The sequence below is a fragment of the Marmota flaviventris genome, chromosome 11 (assembly GCF_047511675.1).
Source record: "Marmota flaviventris isolate mMarFla1 chromosome 11, mMarFla1.hap1, whole genome shotgun sequence".
NCBI lineage: Eukaryota > Metazoa > Chordata > Mammalia > Rodentia > Sciuridae > Marmota > Marmota flaviventris.
Window position 1 is genome coordinate 22,043,793 of NC_092508.1, and position 17,959 is coordinate 22,061,751.

At 33.0% G+C, this 17,959-nt stretch overlaps 2 protein-coding genes across 2 annotated transcripts in view; both read right to left on the reverse strand.

Annotated features, from left to right (window-relative positions):
* Positions 1-3,610, reverse strand: part of Vwc2l (von Willebrand factor C domain containing 2 like) — a 145,676-nt gene extending 142,066 nt beyond the window's left edge. The window contains exon 1 of the mRNA XM_027941960.2: positions 3,221-3,610. Within this exon, the coding sequence (XP_027797761.1) occupies positions 3,221-3,610 (390 nt within the window). The remainder of the gene's footprint in view (positions 1-3,220) is intronic.
* A 3,955-nt stretch (positions 3,611-7,565) lies between these two features.
* The window catches only part of Spag16 (sperm associated antigen 16), a 957,641-nt gene continuing 947,247 nt past the window's right edge, over positions 7,566-17,959 (reverse strand). Inside the window, exon 16 of the mRNA XM_027941762.2 lies at positions 7,566-7,741. Within this exon, the coding sequence (XP_027797563.2) occupies positions 7,566-7,741 (176 nt within the window). The remainder of the gene's footprint in view (positions 7,742-17,959) is intronic.

Consider the following 17,959-nt stretch of genomic DNA (forward strand, 5'->3'; position numbering starts at 1 on the left):
AGAAGAGGAGTGGGATTCAGCCTGGGACACAGCACTAGGACAGATGGTAAGATGACATTTGAATAGAGTCCTGAAGTAGTCGAGGACTCATAGAGGTAAGCAATGTTGACAAAGTGCTCATGTGGTGGGACAGAAAATGCAAACACATGGAAGAGAACTCACTGATGATTGAAGTGTTTGAAGAAGTTCGTGAGTAGTGATCTAGTCTACACTAGCGAGTTTAGATTTTATCCTGACAACAACACTGAATGTCTTTGTTCTTACACATGCCAATCATCACATCTGTTTTGTTTTGTTTTCAATAGCTGTCTTACCCCCACCGCTAATTTTTCTTCACTTCTTTTCAATTTCATACTTGGATATAAGATAATCTTCTTTAGCAATCTTGTTTAACTAGTTCACCTCTATGCACAATGTCTGGTGTTTTATATCTGTTATACTTTGGCCCAGTCTCTTCTATCCACTGTCCACCAACACAAATGCAAATTTACCTTTTATTTTGCTCCAGCAGTTCCACTTTGGAATTTTAATCTCCTCAGATCAATTTCAACATTTCTTAAAGAACAGGCTTAACTTTGACCATCCTTTTAAAAAAAAATTATTTAACCAAGTCTCATACTTACTGATAAGCTTCTGATACTACAATCCCTTGGGAATTATATTAGAATTTTATAGTCACAAATATAACTTTTACCTGCCTTTATTCTCTAAATCAATTAGCCTTGTGAGAAGAGACTTTGACTTCTGTGTATCCTGTTTTCCAATTTATGTATATTTACAGTATCTTGCATACTGAACGTCCAATAAATGCTTATTGGATGAATATATTATATGCAAAGAATATATAATATTGCAACTGCCTTAATAATATATCAAAATTATTAAATGAAAGTTCTATACATCTTTAAAAATTATGTACTAATTCATTGCAAGCTGGTTTTGTTTTTAATTTTATTTCTATTTAAACATTTTTTTTCTTTGAAGTTGAACTGGAAGAGAAGCAAGATGACAAATAATGGCTAATATTTACAGTTTATATGGATAAGTAAAGCATTTAAAAATATATTGGAATTACTTCATTTGAAAGGCTTTTAAAGTTGAATTTCCATTAAAAGACATAGGCAAAGCCATAGCATAATTTAGAACATAGAGTTAGTCACTGGATACTAGAGAACAACCCTTTATTCAATACCTAATTTGTATCTGTCACCGCAAGTCTAGTAACTTCACTTAAATTATATTTCATTAAATATTTCCAACATCTCTTCCCAAGAGAGTTAATTAGTATATGGTTTTCATGTACTACTGTGACTCAAAAAGTTTAGGGATTCCATCCAAAAATTTACTCCCATTGATGAATTTGGGTGTTGAATCCGGGTTTATCTAACCAGAGAGTGCTTCAAGAGGCTGAATAGATTTCACTGTCAAAAAGGTGGCATTTAGAATAAGTTAAGTTACTTGTCTTAACTTTTGGAGAAGTTACCTAAACTTTCTTTATCTTATTTCCTCATTCTTACAAAAGCATGACATCTATTTTGGAAAAACAACAACAACACACATTTAAAAATCCAATGTCACAGAAAGTCAAGTGGCAAAGCTGTGTACATCAATAGGTTATATATTAGAGAGGGATAGAGTAGGGTTAGATTATAGTAGAGAGATAATTAAAAGGGGTATAGTAATTATCAACTCTTTGTTCATACATATTTGTATTGTTTGACATGGTAACATGGTTATCACCTTATATAATAGAGGGGAAGTTATAGCACTTTTTTAGTGGTGAATTGATTAAATTCATATAATCAATTTCTCATCTTCTTTATTAAATACTAATTACTAAATTATATGTACATCACAAACTTTTCCTGATGTACTTTTTAATTTGGGGTAGTACTGTTCCTACAATTTTTTTTTGCACTCTAGATATATATGTATGTTACAAGAGAGTGACAGTAATTCTGGACATGGTTCTATAAACCTTGATGTGTTGAGTACTTGTATTTACTTTCATTATTAACCTGAAAGTAAAAATAGCTAATATTTTAGGGACCACAAAGTCATCAGTAAATGCATAATAGTATACTATTTGCTATTATTTGATGCCAATAATGATAATTTTACTAGACTCCCTAGCTCTTTACTTGTCAATATTGTACAGCAAACTTTTATACATGAAATAGGAAAGTCTAGAATAACATTCTATGTCTAAGAAAGCTGATAAAATAAGTATAATTATAATTTCCTTATGTCCTAAGGAATTCAGTTAAAACGGTAAGGCATTCCTAGGTAAATTGCTGGTTTTAACCCATAACCTAGAGAGACTGAAAGCAATGGAATCTAGCTATACCTTCTTTTACTTATATTATTCTGAGTACCTTGCTACAGAACATGGTTAGACAAATCAAGACATAAGTATGACAGACACTCCAAGGCACAAACTGTCATTACAATTAAAGAGGATATTTTTGATGTATTATCATGCCCTCAGGATTCATATCTGGCTTATAGGACATATTAATGAAAACTAGCCATTGGAGAAAAGAGAATCCAAGAATAGATAAAAATGAACTCTAAGTTCCTTGAATCTAAGTCAAAAGCATAAGAAAACTAAGAAATACCATGTATGTTGAAAAGAAATGAGTCTTTTTTTAAAATACACTATGATAAAAATTCAGTGTTCTATGAATCCTATAAGTAAAAAGTTTGGTAAGCATAGAACAGACAGGGACCTTGTTCTACAACAAGTAGGCCCAGTGCATTTTCTTAACATGAAAATCACAGCTTAGAAGCATGTTACTATAGCACTTACATTTCCGCACACTAAACAAATACTTAAAGACCACAGTTAAAAGGCTCCAAATATAGGCTAAATGGCCAAAACGTAACAAAACTTAATAGACACATAGCCTACAAACAAATTTCCTTCCCTCAGAAAACATATTTTATAATAATACAAAGAAATGTTTAAAGGCCAAAGATAAAAGACATTAATCATGTTCAAAATTCTTCTAAGAAAAAGATTACTATGAAACTCTACAAATACTGACCAAGAAATTGGCCAAAATTTCAAGCATGATCTTATTTATGCTAGCTAAAATCATAATGTTATGAATTAAGGATAAACTTCGAAATATTTTCCAATTTTGATTTTAATGTAACAATCTACTAAGCATGCAATGTGAAAAATTAGAATTGAATAAATATGGAGGGTAATTCATACCTTAAATTCCTCCAAGATTTTGTAATTTTTCCCATGATATTCACAAAAGTTTTTCACTTCTTTGCACTCAGGACAGCATCCATTGTGTTCCACTTTTGTGCACTTTGGGTGAATTTTCGGGCATTCTGGCTGGTCACAAACAGGTCCATCTAAAGCACAGACACATGGACAGTTGGAATGCCCTGGGAAAAACCGTTCTCCCAACTTGTATACAAAGCCGCTGTCATCCACACACCCTTTCCCTCGATAGTCATCAAAGATCAGATTGTCATTACTGGAGGTCTGGTCACCTTCATCAGCAGGATAGTCTTCATGACTGATGGCAGCAGAGGTGACCAATCCAGGGATGACCAATAGAAGTATGCAAGCTTCATGAATATGAAGAGCCATGCCCCTCCTCAAAGACTTCTGGGTGTGCTCCTATTATTAAATATACTCAGCTCCTTCCATGGGAATACAAGAGGGGTAGGCTGAAAATAAATATTTAAAAAATAATTTGACATATATAAAGAGAATATAGATTCACTAAATCCCATGTTCTTATATTGATTGTTTGGGTTCAATTTGAAAGATAGTAAGACTGGGTTCAATTTGGAAGATACTAAGATCTAAAATAGACTAAGTTCATGCAATCATTCATACTTCATTGCCAAGTCTGGGGAATGTATCCTTGGCAATGTGCTCATTAACATATGTCCTTTATGAAATTATTTTACATTGAAACCCTCACCTTGTATTTATCTTTTAGATTTCAAAGGTTTGGTTTTGTCTAACTATATGAAGTGATTTTACTGAAGTTTAAAGTGAGTATATGGAGCTACTGACAAAGAGTTCAATAATATTTGAACTCACATGCTCTATTTTTCTTTTAACTGCACTAGTCAATGGTAGAAGGGATGTATGTTATCATCATCTGCATCAAAACTCAGAAGATGATTAGTATAAAGTAATGAATTCTAAAAGAAATGGAATAAACCAACAGTTGACTGTAGGTTATAATTGGGATGGAGTCAGTATAAAAGCTCTCCTACTTAGTTATATCAATAGTTGGATTAATACAGTGATTTGAACATGAGTTACTTTTTTCAGTCAACATGGATCTGGACTTGGAAACGTAGCTAATAATAAAAACAGTGTAACTATTTCACAGTGAATAAGAGAAAGAAGAGTTAAAATAATAATATTAAAGAACTCCATTTATTGAAAAGGATTTGTTAAAATCAAATGCATTTGTACTTTTGTCCACATCTTTGTTTTACTCAGGAGGTAAGCTCCTAGTGGGCAGGAAAGATATGCCCATGAAGTTTTTTTTTTTTTTTTTTTTTTTTTTTTTACAGCAACTTGAGTCTAGTAATTTTATAATATCATTTGAATTAATTACTTCCACGTAATATATAAATACCATCATACAGTCTTGGAAATATAACCCTTTGAAATGCCCAAAATATTTGCATTTAGGCAATTTGCACAAAGATGCCACCATAAAAACTGTTTATGGAAATTTCTTTAAATAATAATGAGGCATTGCCATTCATAGAGAATATACCTTCTTAAATAGTGACTCTGACTGGTAAACTTCACTTAATATTAGTGCTTGGAAATGTTGATAGTGGGGCTCTTATTTAAATGCTTAGAGTGACTAATTCACACAAAAGCTCTGGGGAAACTGTAACTTTTAGGAATATTAGATAAGTAAAAGTGTTGTGAAATATTTCATGTGTTTATCAAAAAGCTATCAGCTTCATGACAATATTACTAAGATTGCTTATAGGACATTTTCAAATCATAAATGTCACTCATTGGTTTATTTTCACATTATATTAAGAGCAATGGTAAAATATCTCATTTTATTCAATATATACAGATGATAATATTAAATAAGGTGAAGATAATGCTAGGCAACTTCATAAACTATTAGGCTATATTTGCATTTTAAGTTAGATATGCAAATTGTAGTAATAGTAAGATGGAAGGTAGTATATTCATGTCCTTTTTAAGAGAAAGCTGATATTAGAATTCCTTCTAAAATTCTCTGACATTAGAATTCCTTTTGGGTAGTAATGATAAAAGAGATGGATTTCTCTTAAAATATGTCAAAAATAATGAGTCATGACAGAACAAGAAATTGCAAACCTATAATTCTACTTGAGAAGCTTGGAGCTCCCTTTGACAAAGCATTTTTTCCTCCTAAATTACTACAGAGGCTACAAACATAATAGGAGCTTCTGAAAAAGTATAAATATATTTTACTAATTAGAGCATACATTTATATACATCTTACATATTTAGAAAGTTTATCTTGGAAGAAAGGGGAGCTCCTGTGCGTCCTTATAATACTCCAGGAGTATCTGTCAATACATGCAAGATAAGCCATATAAAATACACATATGATTCTGCTTCAAAAGGACACAGAAAATGATCTCTTTGTAAGCCACAGGTAGGCATTAATGTGTCAGGTTATGGTAAATGTACACTAAAAGGTAGAAATAGGGGTGTCATATCTACTTTATATAAACATTAAACATGCTTTTATTTTGTGAAATACATTTTAAAATCTGCATGGAGAATACAAGGCTTTCTTTTTAAGATAATGAAGTTCTTAGGCTATTTTTTTTAAAAAGCCTTCTTCATAATTGAGTGCTCTAGTGCAATTTAAGACACTATTAAGAAAAGATACATTAGAGAAACCAATGACATGATTATCTGAAGATTTTTAATAAGAAAGCAAACACTGCTAAACTGAAGATTACTTCCCAGCTAAACTTTCACCCCTCCCCATATTGCTACATATGCTTTAAAATGACTGCATCTATATAAATATTTTTTAGAAAACAAACATAACTCATGTCATAAGATACACTTACCTAGTCACTGTGGAGGTTAATGGTGGTGGTGGGGGTCAAAGACCAATATGAACTTAAAGGTCAGGTATGTTTTAGGAAAGCAGTTCCTCTTTAATCACCCAAAGAATACATTTTCAGGCATGAACTAAAGGCAATCCATTCTCTCTACCTCCCATTTCAAAACACAGTCAAGAAGCAGTCTCCCACCCTTCCAGAGAGAAACACAGCAGACACACATAAGAAATACGCTTTGGACCTGTCTTCAGAATTCAAAGAAAGAAGCAATGCTGGTCCTGTAGAAATCCAGACCCCAGTAGCAGAATCATGTTGAACTTATTTTTAGCATTTTCTTAGATCCTTCTATGAAATTTCCTGGCTGATTACGCCTCCTCCACACATGAGTTCACTTACACAGTGTTTGCTACGGCAGTAGAGGTGATTTGGCTAGGCTCTGAGGATCACAAACAGCAACAGCGTACTGTAGCTTAAAGCCCGCTCCACCGGCAATACCATCAGCATCGTCCACGATATGTTGCTTGAATCCCTTCTTACACACCAGAAAATGCTAACTGTGGACATGAAGGAAAGGAGCAACTTTAGCTGGGTTTCTGCATCACTGAGAGCAGTTTGCAGACTGCTGATTTGGAGCTCATTCTGCCGGCAGCCGGGAATTCCTCAGCACCACGGACAGCGCCAACAACTGGCTTCTGAGCCCAGCTTGGTTGAAATCCCCGAGCTGCTTCTTTAGACCAGGCTAGAGTGTTCTCTAAGCAGTCGCACTTTATACAGCGATGCGTGCATGGGGGGGGGGGGGGAGCATTCTACGTGCGCAACACTTATTTGCATTGAAATTACAATACAAAATTTAAAAATTATAATTATACCTAATGCATTCTTGGATGAGTTGCAGAAATGAAAGTTCCGGAAGAGATGCATTTAGATTTAAGCCATCTGCAGTCCTTGATTATTATTAACAGATAAGGCATAATCGTTATCAAAGAATCTGAAAATGTATGCTCGCCTAATCTATGTGACCCTTTGGTTGACAAAAGACTTTCCCTGTGCTACATGATTAAACTTCAGTCTTCTGCAGCTTGGGTCTGATTTAAAAAAAAAAAAAAAAAAAAAGTAGCCGCGTCTTCCTGCAGTTTGTTCTCTAACATTAAAAATCAATCTCCTGTAATTCATCTAGTCTGTCATTAGGCGTCATTGTAAAGCTGTTTCTTCCAAAACCCTAGCAAAGATGCTCTGCTTCTAAATTCTTATCAAAATAAGGGGGGGGGGGGCGAGGACCCAGACACAAATAAATGAGCAAAAAGTTTTTTCTTTATTTTATTGGTAACAGTATGAACACTACAAAACATGTCCAATACATGCTTTAAAGCAAATTGTAAATGTTACCTAGTGGCATATTTAACCAGTTATTTACTGGTTTGGGACTCCAGGAAGCATTTTTAAGCCTTCAAGGGAATGCCCTCTGCAGTGGGATACGCTGCTGACTATTAAGACCACATTCGAATTGTTCCGTCTGAACCTCCAGAAAACAGACTTCTTCCATCCTGGGAAAACACCACCGTGTGTGCCTCACTCTCGTGGCCCATCAGTTTGTGAATCTGTCCATATTTAAGATCTAGCAAATGGATAACCCCATTGCCACTCGCTTGAGCTAATACTCGACCTGAGAGAGAGAGAGAGAGAGAGAGAGAGAGAGAGAGAGAGAGGAGAGAGAGATTGATTTTATTTCAAGCAGTCACATCTTATAAGCAATAGAACATTATATTTTATTTAATTGTGATTCAGCAGACTATCATTTTATTATGTTAGATGTCAGTCATTTAATATAAACTAGCTCCTGCCTGTATAAAAACAATTTGAGTAAAAATTTAGACACATCAATGAATAGATTATAAAATTTTAGAATGGGAAAATGAAGTTTAATTCTCTGCCTACTTTATATGCAGAGGTCATCAAAGCGCTCTGCCATTCTCCTTATATTTGTGATTAATAAATCATTCTGAAAAGATGAGATTGAAAGCAGCTAAGGAAGGCACTTTCTTCTTCAAATGACTATGTCAAAAAGTTTAAAATGGCATAGTTTTCAAATTATGAAAAAATAGGATCTATATCTACAAGTATGTATCATGAATAATTGATATGTATCTTTGGTATTTCTACTTTAAAATTATTTATCAAAATTATGCTAAATCATTGTTCAAAACTATAATAATATAAATTTTTACTTTAAAAATGATAATACTCATGAACTCAACAAACTTTCTCTGGAGTTGAAGTGAAAATAAATATCTCCATTTCAAAATGACTTGGGATTTTTATTTTAAGTTAAAATTCAAAACTTTGTTAAACAAATTTTTTGTTATGTATTTTAGCTAAATAAAATACAGGGCATTCCCATAATTTTTATGTCATATTCTTTTTAGTGAATCATTTCTTCATAGTGAAAACAAACCAAGAATTCAGTTTTGCTTTCTTTTGCTTTTTGGGGGTACCAGGGATTGAACTCAGGGGCACTCAACCATTGAGCCGCATCCTCAGACCTTTTTATTATATTTTATTTAGAGACAGGGTCTCACTGAGTTGCTTAGTGCCTCACTGCTGCTGAGACTAGCTTTGAACTTGGGATCATCCTGCCTCATCCTCCTGAGCCATTGGGATTACAGTTGTGCATCACCGTGCTCAGCAAGAATTTAGTTTTAATTAAAAGTTTTATTTTAAAAGCCTGGTGATAAATTATCATGGAACTTAGAGGCAAATGAAGTCAATAGAAGGTTTTTATATAAGTTTAGCATTTATGATAAATAACTAGAACATTAGTTCTATCCACTGGAATATCTAATCATAGAAAGCATCACCAATGATGTTTAAAAAAAATTTAAGCTCTCAATGTGCTAGATATCATATTTAGTGCTCAGTGTGGATAATCCCACACATTTCTTACAACATTCTAATGACAAGGAAAACAGCATTAATGCCGATGTGTGAGTGAAGAAGGAGAGGCTACAGAAAGCTAAGAAACCAGATCATGATGGCATTTTAGAGATGGAAGGAGCCAACATTAAAGTACAAGTACTTCAAATCCACAGCTTGGGTTTTTAGCCACTGTTTTCACAAAAGGTACAGCATGGTTATCAATGATACCTTCTTCATAGATTTAGGTAGGAAATATATTGTGGAAACAGAATTTATCCATTTCATAATATGAATTCTAGAATGGTATCACCATGAAAGCCATAGCAAAATATTTAATTCCAAATTATATCCCAAACATCATGAATATCTTGGAAACAAAGAGAATTTTAAAAGTAAAGCTAACCATGATAAATATGGTCTATTTGCAAACCTTTATAACTACTGGGCCTCTTCATCTAGAACAAAGCCTGACACAGCAAAGATCCTTAGGATGGATTAGAGTGTCCAAAGCAGCAGATGTGAATATTTATTATAAACCCTCTTTTCTAGTAAGTCTTTGCTGACAGAGGCATTACATATGTTTTTCACTTCTAGCCACACTCTGTAGCAATTGCTGTTTGTGACTTTTCTAGGAATCAAAAACGTAACTTTTTTCTTGTACTATTTTAAAAAAATCTTTTTGTAGTTGTAGACGGACAGCCTAAGTTTATTTTTATTTATTTATTTTTTTATGCAGTGCTAAGGATCGAACCCAGTGCCTCACATGTGCTAGGCAAGTGCTCTGCCACTGAGCTATAGCCTCAGCCGTCTTGTAATCTTTATACAATAGCTGGGAAGGGAGTCAATATTATTATTTTTTTTAACTTTTGAAACAAAATAAAACCAAAAAGGATCAAAGCTTATAATGGAAAAGGAAAATATTTAGCTATAAACCATTAATATTTGGTTTACATATACAAGTCATTTGTTGTCCAAAAAAATCATAATTGGAAATGTTTATGAAGGCTCTGGGTAATTTCTGAAAGTTTTTTTTCAATAAGATGGAGAAAAATGATAATACTGGAACCTAATGATAGGAATATGTAATTCAGCAGTGCTGTGCCTCAGGTGTTTCAAAAAAATATGTCTTTACTAGAGCAGATTTTGAATCAGCAAGTTTATGGTAAGGTTTTCAGGTTTACCTGAACTCATTTTCAAAAGATCAAAAGAATGTATACATATAATAACTAATTTCTAAAATGAATATAAATTTACAATTGCCTTCAACCTTATTTAAAGTAATTGGATTATTACATAGCATATAATGTCTCACTTAAAGATCAGTTTGGCTGGAAATGGGGAAATGAAATCCTTAGGTTACAAGATTGTCAAAATTGCTTCCCAGGATGAGGCAGTGACTACATTAATATCCAGTTGGTGTGTGAGAGAGGTGGCACTCTAAAAAAAAAAAAAAAATCAGCCTGATTATTTGTAGCATCTCTAGAAAGTAAAGTGTTTCTGGAAATGTATAAGGTCTCTTTTAAAACATCATGGTGAGGGGCTGCGGTTGTGGCTCAGTGGTAGGTAGAGTGCTTGCCTAGCATATGTGAGGCCCTGGGTTCAATCCTCAGCACCACATATAAATAAAGGTATGCAACTACAACTAAAAAATAAATAAATATATTTTTTAAATATTGTGGTGATTGGTAATGAAAATAAGCCACAATACAAGTCATTTGTCATATGAATGTTAGAGTCTTAATGATAAATTTAGGAAGAATTAAATATTTATCTATATTAAAACAAGTCAATAGAATGAAAATATAATAGGATAACATTTTAAGTAGTGCTGGAAAAATTCATGTGGAGCCTGCACTAAAAATGTTCATGTTTAAAGAAAATATGTCTTCTTAAAAATGTAAAATAATAAGACATAGGTTATAAAATATATTTATTTTATTACCTGGAAAAAACAAAATATGACAAAATTATTTTGACAGAAATTCCTACATAAATTATTTACTATGTTATTTTAGTTGGAATAATTAACCAAAGTCTGAATACACACATTCCAGAGTTATGACATGACTGAAAATATATGATTTTTAAGAAGAGTAGTATAGTTTACTAAGACTGATTAAAAAAATAAAATTTGCCAAAAAGTGTCTTACTTTTTCTCTTTTGTTTGCATTGGGGTTATTAAGGTGCACAAATTTTTCACAGAATGAGAAAAAAATAATCTGATAAGATCAATTTAATTTTGTAATTGCTATTTTTATATGAATAACTCAGTGTATATCAACAATGCCTGATTATGACTATCTCTTCACTCATAATCAATACTTATTTTTATATATCAAGACTTAAGAATATTTCTCATTTAGTAAATCAATATTTTTGTGGACCAGTAGAGTTCAATGAGGATAATATATCCTGCTATCTATTTTATTTTTATTGGATGAATTCAACAACTTATTTTGGCTTTGGAAGGTAAGAACTAAATTTCTCCTAATCTCTGCTATTAAGTGAGCCAAACCTTATAGTGGATCAACAAATAATAGCCAAGCTATGGAAACAATGTAGGTGTCCTTGGATAAAGAAAATATGGTATATATATATATGCACAGTGAAATGTTACTCAGCCATAAAGAAGAATGAAATTATGGCATTTGCTGGTAAGTAGATGGAACTGGAAATTATCATGCTAAGTGAAATAAGCCAATCCCAGAAAACCAAAGGTTGAATGTTTTCTCTGTTCTGCGGATGCTAACCCAAAACAAGGGAGGTTGGGGAAGGGGAATAATAGAAATCCATTGGTTTATAATTAAAACAAAGAGAGCCAAACTTTATTAGTAGAACTCTTGAAACTCGATTCAAACAAATTTATAACCTTTATAAAACTAATAAAGTTTTTTTTAAACTGTTGAGCATAAATTTTTTTTTCAAATTCTGCTTTTGTTTGTGAAATCAATCACTATATTTATTTAAATGTCTCCCCTCCAACTTCTTCCAGAATTGAAAAACCAAATTTCCTGATTAAACCTTCCACATTATTTAACTGTTTTTTTTTAAATTTTAGTGTGTTCCTTTAGTTATACACGACAGTAGGATGTATTTGATAAAATATACATACATAGAGTATAACTTATTCTACTTAGGATCTCACACTTGTTGTACATGATGGAGAGTTACTCTGGTCATATATTCAAATACAAGGCAAGGAATGTTATTTCCATTTAACTCTACTGTCTTTCCTGTTCCTCTCCCCTCTCCCTTCCCTTCATTCCCCTTTGTCAAGTCCAATGGATTTCTATTATTTCCCTTTACAACCTCCCTTGTTTTGGGTTAGCATCCATAAATCAGAGAGAACATTCAGCCTTTGGTTTTCTGGGATTGGCTTATTTCACTTAGCATGATATTTTCTAGTTCCATCCATTTACCCATAAATGCCATAATTTCATCCTTCTTTATGGCTGAGTAACATTCCACTGTTCATATATACCACATTTTCTTTACCCCTCCTCCACTGAAGGATATTTTAGGTTGCTTCCATAGCTTGGCTATTGTGAGTTGAGCTGTTATAAACATTAATGTGACTTCATCACGTAGTAGGTTGTTTTTAAATCCTTTGGGTATAAACTTGAGGAGTGGGATAACTGGGTCAAATGGTGGTACCATTCCAAGATTTCTGAGGAATCTCCATACTGCTTTCCTTAGTGGTTGCCCCAAACTGCAGTCCCACCAACTATGTATGAAAGTACCTTTCTCCCCACATTCTCACCACTATTTATTGTTACGTGTATTCTTAATAATTGACATTCTGCAGATAAAATCTCAGTGTAATTTTAATTTGCATTTCTCTAACTGCTAGAATTTGAACATTTTTTCCATATATCTTTGACCATTCGTATTTCTTCTTCTGTCAAATGATGGTTCAGTTCCTTTGCCCATTTATTGATTGGTTTATTTGTGTTTTGGGTTTTTGGTGTTAAGCTTTTTGAGTTCTTTCTATATCCTGTATAATAATGCTCTGAGTTATAGGTGATAAAAAATTCCTCTCAGTCTGTAAGATCTCTGTTTATATCCTTGATTGGTTCCTTTGCTGTGAAGAAGCTTTTCAGTTTGATATCATCCCATTCATTGATTCTTGATTTTACTTCTTGTGCTTTAAGAATCTTATTGAGGAAGTCAGTTCCTAAGCCAACATGAGAGTTGGGCTTACTTTTTCTTCTAGTAAGCACAAGGTCTCTGGCCTAATGCTTAGGTCCTTGATCCACTTAGAGTTAAGTTTTGTGCAGGGTGAGAGAGAGAGATTCAATTGCATTTTGCTACATATGCATTTCCAGTTTTCCCAGCACCATTTGATGAAGAGCTATATTTTCTCCAATGTATGTTTTTGGGGCCTTTGTCTAGGATGAGATAACTGTATTTACTAACAGCTTCTTTATCCTTTGTTTCAACAAGCAACTTTTTGCGGGGGAACTAGTTCCACTAATATCTTGAATGAGAGGCAGTCATAAGTGGATTTGTTATAAAAAAATCAAATATTTGAATGCACTTACTAATTTAAACACCACCAGCAATAGAAGCCCTCAAAAATTTATAGAATGAGTTAACCCATGAAAATAGAGTGTAAAATTTTATCTGAGTATAATAACCACTGGATTAACAAACATAAGTAGGAAACTTATTATTCCATGCTAATTATAAAGAATAATAGTAAAGAATGCAAATAAAATATTGACACTTTTTTATACTATAGAATTTTTAATGAACTTTAAGTAGATACATGTGTGAAAATTCAATTTGATTTGAAAGCCATACTGCTGGAATAGCTGAGTTATCTTAAATTCAATACTTACTTGCCTCCTTATTTGGAAAAATCCTCCAGGATTTGGCATGCTGCCTAGTATAGCAATAATTTCAATAGTTATGGAACTTGACATACTTATGGAAACACAGGAAAAGGTAGGAGCCCATTTCTTTGGCATTCATGTTTATTGGAGAGAGCTAATACTAGCTATCAATTTTTCTGTATCTAGAACTCCACCTTTTACTCCATGTTTTCCACTCGCCCTTATGAAGTAGACATTCTCTCCTTTTAGTAAATGAAGCATGAACCCAGAGAAGGTCAAGCTTGGATTTGAAATGAAATCCTTATTATTTAAAAAGTCTTGCTTCATTTAATGGCGTTAGCATTTCTTTCACAAATTAAGATTCAGATAAGTGTGACACTTTGGGGCTTCTCTATGAATACCACTGAATTCCCTAAGTAAATAAGTTCTTAAATTTAATGCTGATGTAATCTCATAATTGTTTTACATAGTTTTGATTTTATTACTTTGTGAATCTCTGAAACTAAAACATTTATGTTCTTACAGGAATCATTATTCATGTGTGTGTGTGTGTGTGTGTGTGTATGCCCATTAATCCTTAAATACATATATTTTAAAGCAAACAGTATCTTTACTAAAAGTCATACTTGATAATTTAAAAAATAATTTTACACATCTTCCCACATCTCCAGTCAAATTATCTCCTTAGTTCTCCCATTTCTATTATGAATACTAATTCTGTTTTCCATACTCCAAATTGTAGAAACATTAATTTCTTTCTCTCTCTACACTCAGGTTTGATCATTCTTCTTTATCAATTTTCTGTAGTAAACCTATTTCCATCTGTTATGTCTACCATTTTAAAATCTTCATTTTAAAATATTGGGCCCACTGAAATGATTGCCAAAAGGAACTTTTTTTCATTAGTTTTTTTTTTTTTTTTACTCTTGAATCTACCTATATTCATTCTTAATGTATTTCTTCAATTATGTTACTGCCATCCTAGAATGCCATAAATATAAACAAATCAATAGCAAAAGCAGCAGCTGCAACATCAAAGAGGCACTTTACATCTCTGACAGTCTTAGGGTTTTGTTTTTTGTTTTTTTGTGTTAAACCATCCATCTCATTTTACAAATGAAGCAGCTCAGGTGAAATGACTTGGACAAGGTAGAAAGTACACACTCTGAGCCAGTTGCAGTATCTGACTGAAATCAGAGCTTCAGCTCCTAAGTTGGTACTCTTTTTGCTATTTCTTTCTGACAATGGACGGTGTCCAGACTTTCAGCATGATTTCTGATGCCTTGATACTCCCATATAAATCTGCATTTACTCACTCAGTACCCTCTCACATGAACCTTATGTTCTTCATCAATTTGCTCTCATTTCTTAAATATATTTTTCATTTCCCTACCTTTGGATTCTTGTTTCTGTTATTACCACTGGTGGGATACTTTCCTTTCCAGTGAAGGAAGGTATCCCTGGCCATATCTTTAACAAAAGTATTAAATCTCAATTCAAAATTATTTCCTTAACTCATTTGGTATAAGACATCCCTAGCAGCATATCTTCCTCTCCTGAGCATTTCTTACATTTTAATAATGCACATGTGGTAATAATATGCCATCAATAATGGTTAACCCTGTGTTTTTCTTATATTCTTAACTTCAATTAACTAAGGGATGGGGATCGTGTCATGTTTTTGCATTCACCCAGTTTATCGAGCAGATTGTTATAATCAATACTTAGTGGATAACAGTAATAGTTGTCACAAGTATCAGTTCTAGAATGTATTATTTACCAAGCACTGTGATAATTCCTCTACATGCATTATCTCATTTTATCTTTACAACAATGCTTATGGGACATGTATATACCTGCATCACCCATTATAATAGGCACAATGCATGTGTTGCTATTGAGCACTTTGAAATGCAGCTGGCAAAAATTGAAATGTGCTGTCATTGTCAAATGCTCACTCGATTTAAAAGACTTATTATGAAAATGTAATATATTTCATTAATAATTTAATATTGATTATATGTTGAGATGTATTAAAAATAGATTTATACATATTTTAAATATGCACAATATATTAATATAAATATATTTACATTTTTATAAATGTAGCTACTATTCTATTCATAATTATATTGGCCCTCATTACATTTCTGTTGGATAGTGCTAGCATATACTCTGCTTTATAGAAGAGGAAGATGAGGTGTAGAGCGATTAAAGTGACTTCGCCAAGGCCTGCAGCTCATGACGTGGTGGAGTTTGAATCTGGGGTCCACGTGGCTTCAGAGCTCATGCTCCATTCTCCACGTCATGCTCCAATACCTCTGGATGAATTTTTATTGATCGACTCCATGTTGTCTCTCCCACTGTGATCAAGCCACCCTTATTAAAATGCAACATGACTCAGTAAACATCTCTTCAGTGGGCAGCTCCAATTTCCAGCTGAATCTATGTATGCATGCTTCTAGGAATAATTTAAAATTAATTTTTCTTTAAGTATAAGAAGTGTTTAAAATTTTTCATTCTCTTTTTACTCCATTGGCTTTTTTGTTTTGTTTTGTTTTTTACTCCAAGTATCTGATTGCACAACTTGTGTCTGAGAATAAGTGAGGGAGTTAGAAGGGCTGCCTTTATTCTTTCAGAGCCTGAGGATCCCATTTAATGTTCCCAGGATTCAAAAGTGCCTTAGTAGGCAGAAAAGATACCTCCACTTCTTTAGGTAAGTGTTTTATATTAAGATGTTATAGAAAATTCATTTCATTTTTGCTCTGGGGAAACAAACCAGAATATGTCATCCTTCAGATGCCTATGCTTTCAAAATTGCAAATATCCTTTCAGTCTTACCTAAATAGTGAATACAATGGACATATTTGACCCAATTTCTTATACTAATTATTACTATAAAGAAAACTGTTCTTGTTTTGCTGAGATACTTCAACTTAATCTGTTTTTGCATGAAATACCTCTTAAAAATTAATAAGAAAAGAATTAATTTGTTAGCTTGATAAAGTCAAATTACCTAAGGTAAAGGCATTGAAACTCACTTGTGAACGTGGCAATTCCTAGTCCCTGAAAATTCAAGCAAACCTCACTGCAATGCATGAAACCTTTTAATGAAGCCACATTTTAAGAAGATGTTATTTCAGAAACACTTTTCATAGCACTGTATTCACTGGTCAGAATCATGTCATATTGTAATGGAACATCCAGATAAAAACATAGATGATGTTGGCTATGAAATTCATGAAATTACTGCCAGGAATCTGAATTTTTGTTGTTGGAGGAATGATTCACACCAGTGGTTAACATATCAAGAGTCAGGAACTGAGCTATCTTGGAGGACTCTCAATGAGCAATCAAATTTCCCCAGTGAAGCAGCAGTTGCCGAATACCAGTTGGCCACCCAACTGTGGATACGTACATTAGTTGAGTCAAAGGTAAATATAGCCCTTTTAAATAAGACTTACTAAATATTCTGTTGAAACTTCAACTTTCTCTTTAGAAAATTAATTTAGAAGACATGATTTTATTACTCTATACAGTGAACACATATACTAGGAAAAATGTTTCAGATTTCACTTATATGTTTGAACATGTTACAAAACATTATTTGCTAGCAATATTTTGAGTCCGTAATTGGCTACAATGGCATATTTATACCATTAGAGAAAGCATTATTCTGGACTGGAAGCATGGAATCTGTGTGAACAAAATTCTGTCATAAGAAATAGAGGTAGCCTCAAAACTTTAAGGCTTATTATAAATAATGAAAATGTGAATGAAATACATCATTACATTTCTCATTAGAATAAATTTCTCGTGGTTATTCATGCTTTGATTAAATTTCAAGCAATATGTTCCCCCAAAGAAACAAAATCACCCATTTTATATTTCATTCGAATTAGTCTCACTCACAGATCTTAAGAAATTTGTTTATCACAAATATACAAGAATGGAGACTAAAACAATTGAGTGCCGTATATGAAATAACATATCAGAAAGGGGAAGACAGGCTTTGATCAATAAGGAAATGATTTTTATACACATCAGAACCAATTTGAAGCAATTCTCTCAATCAATACAGATAGGCAGAAATGCTTCTCAGCATTTATTACCTGTGGAGAGTGTTATTGATT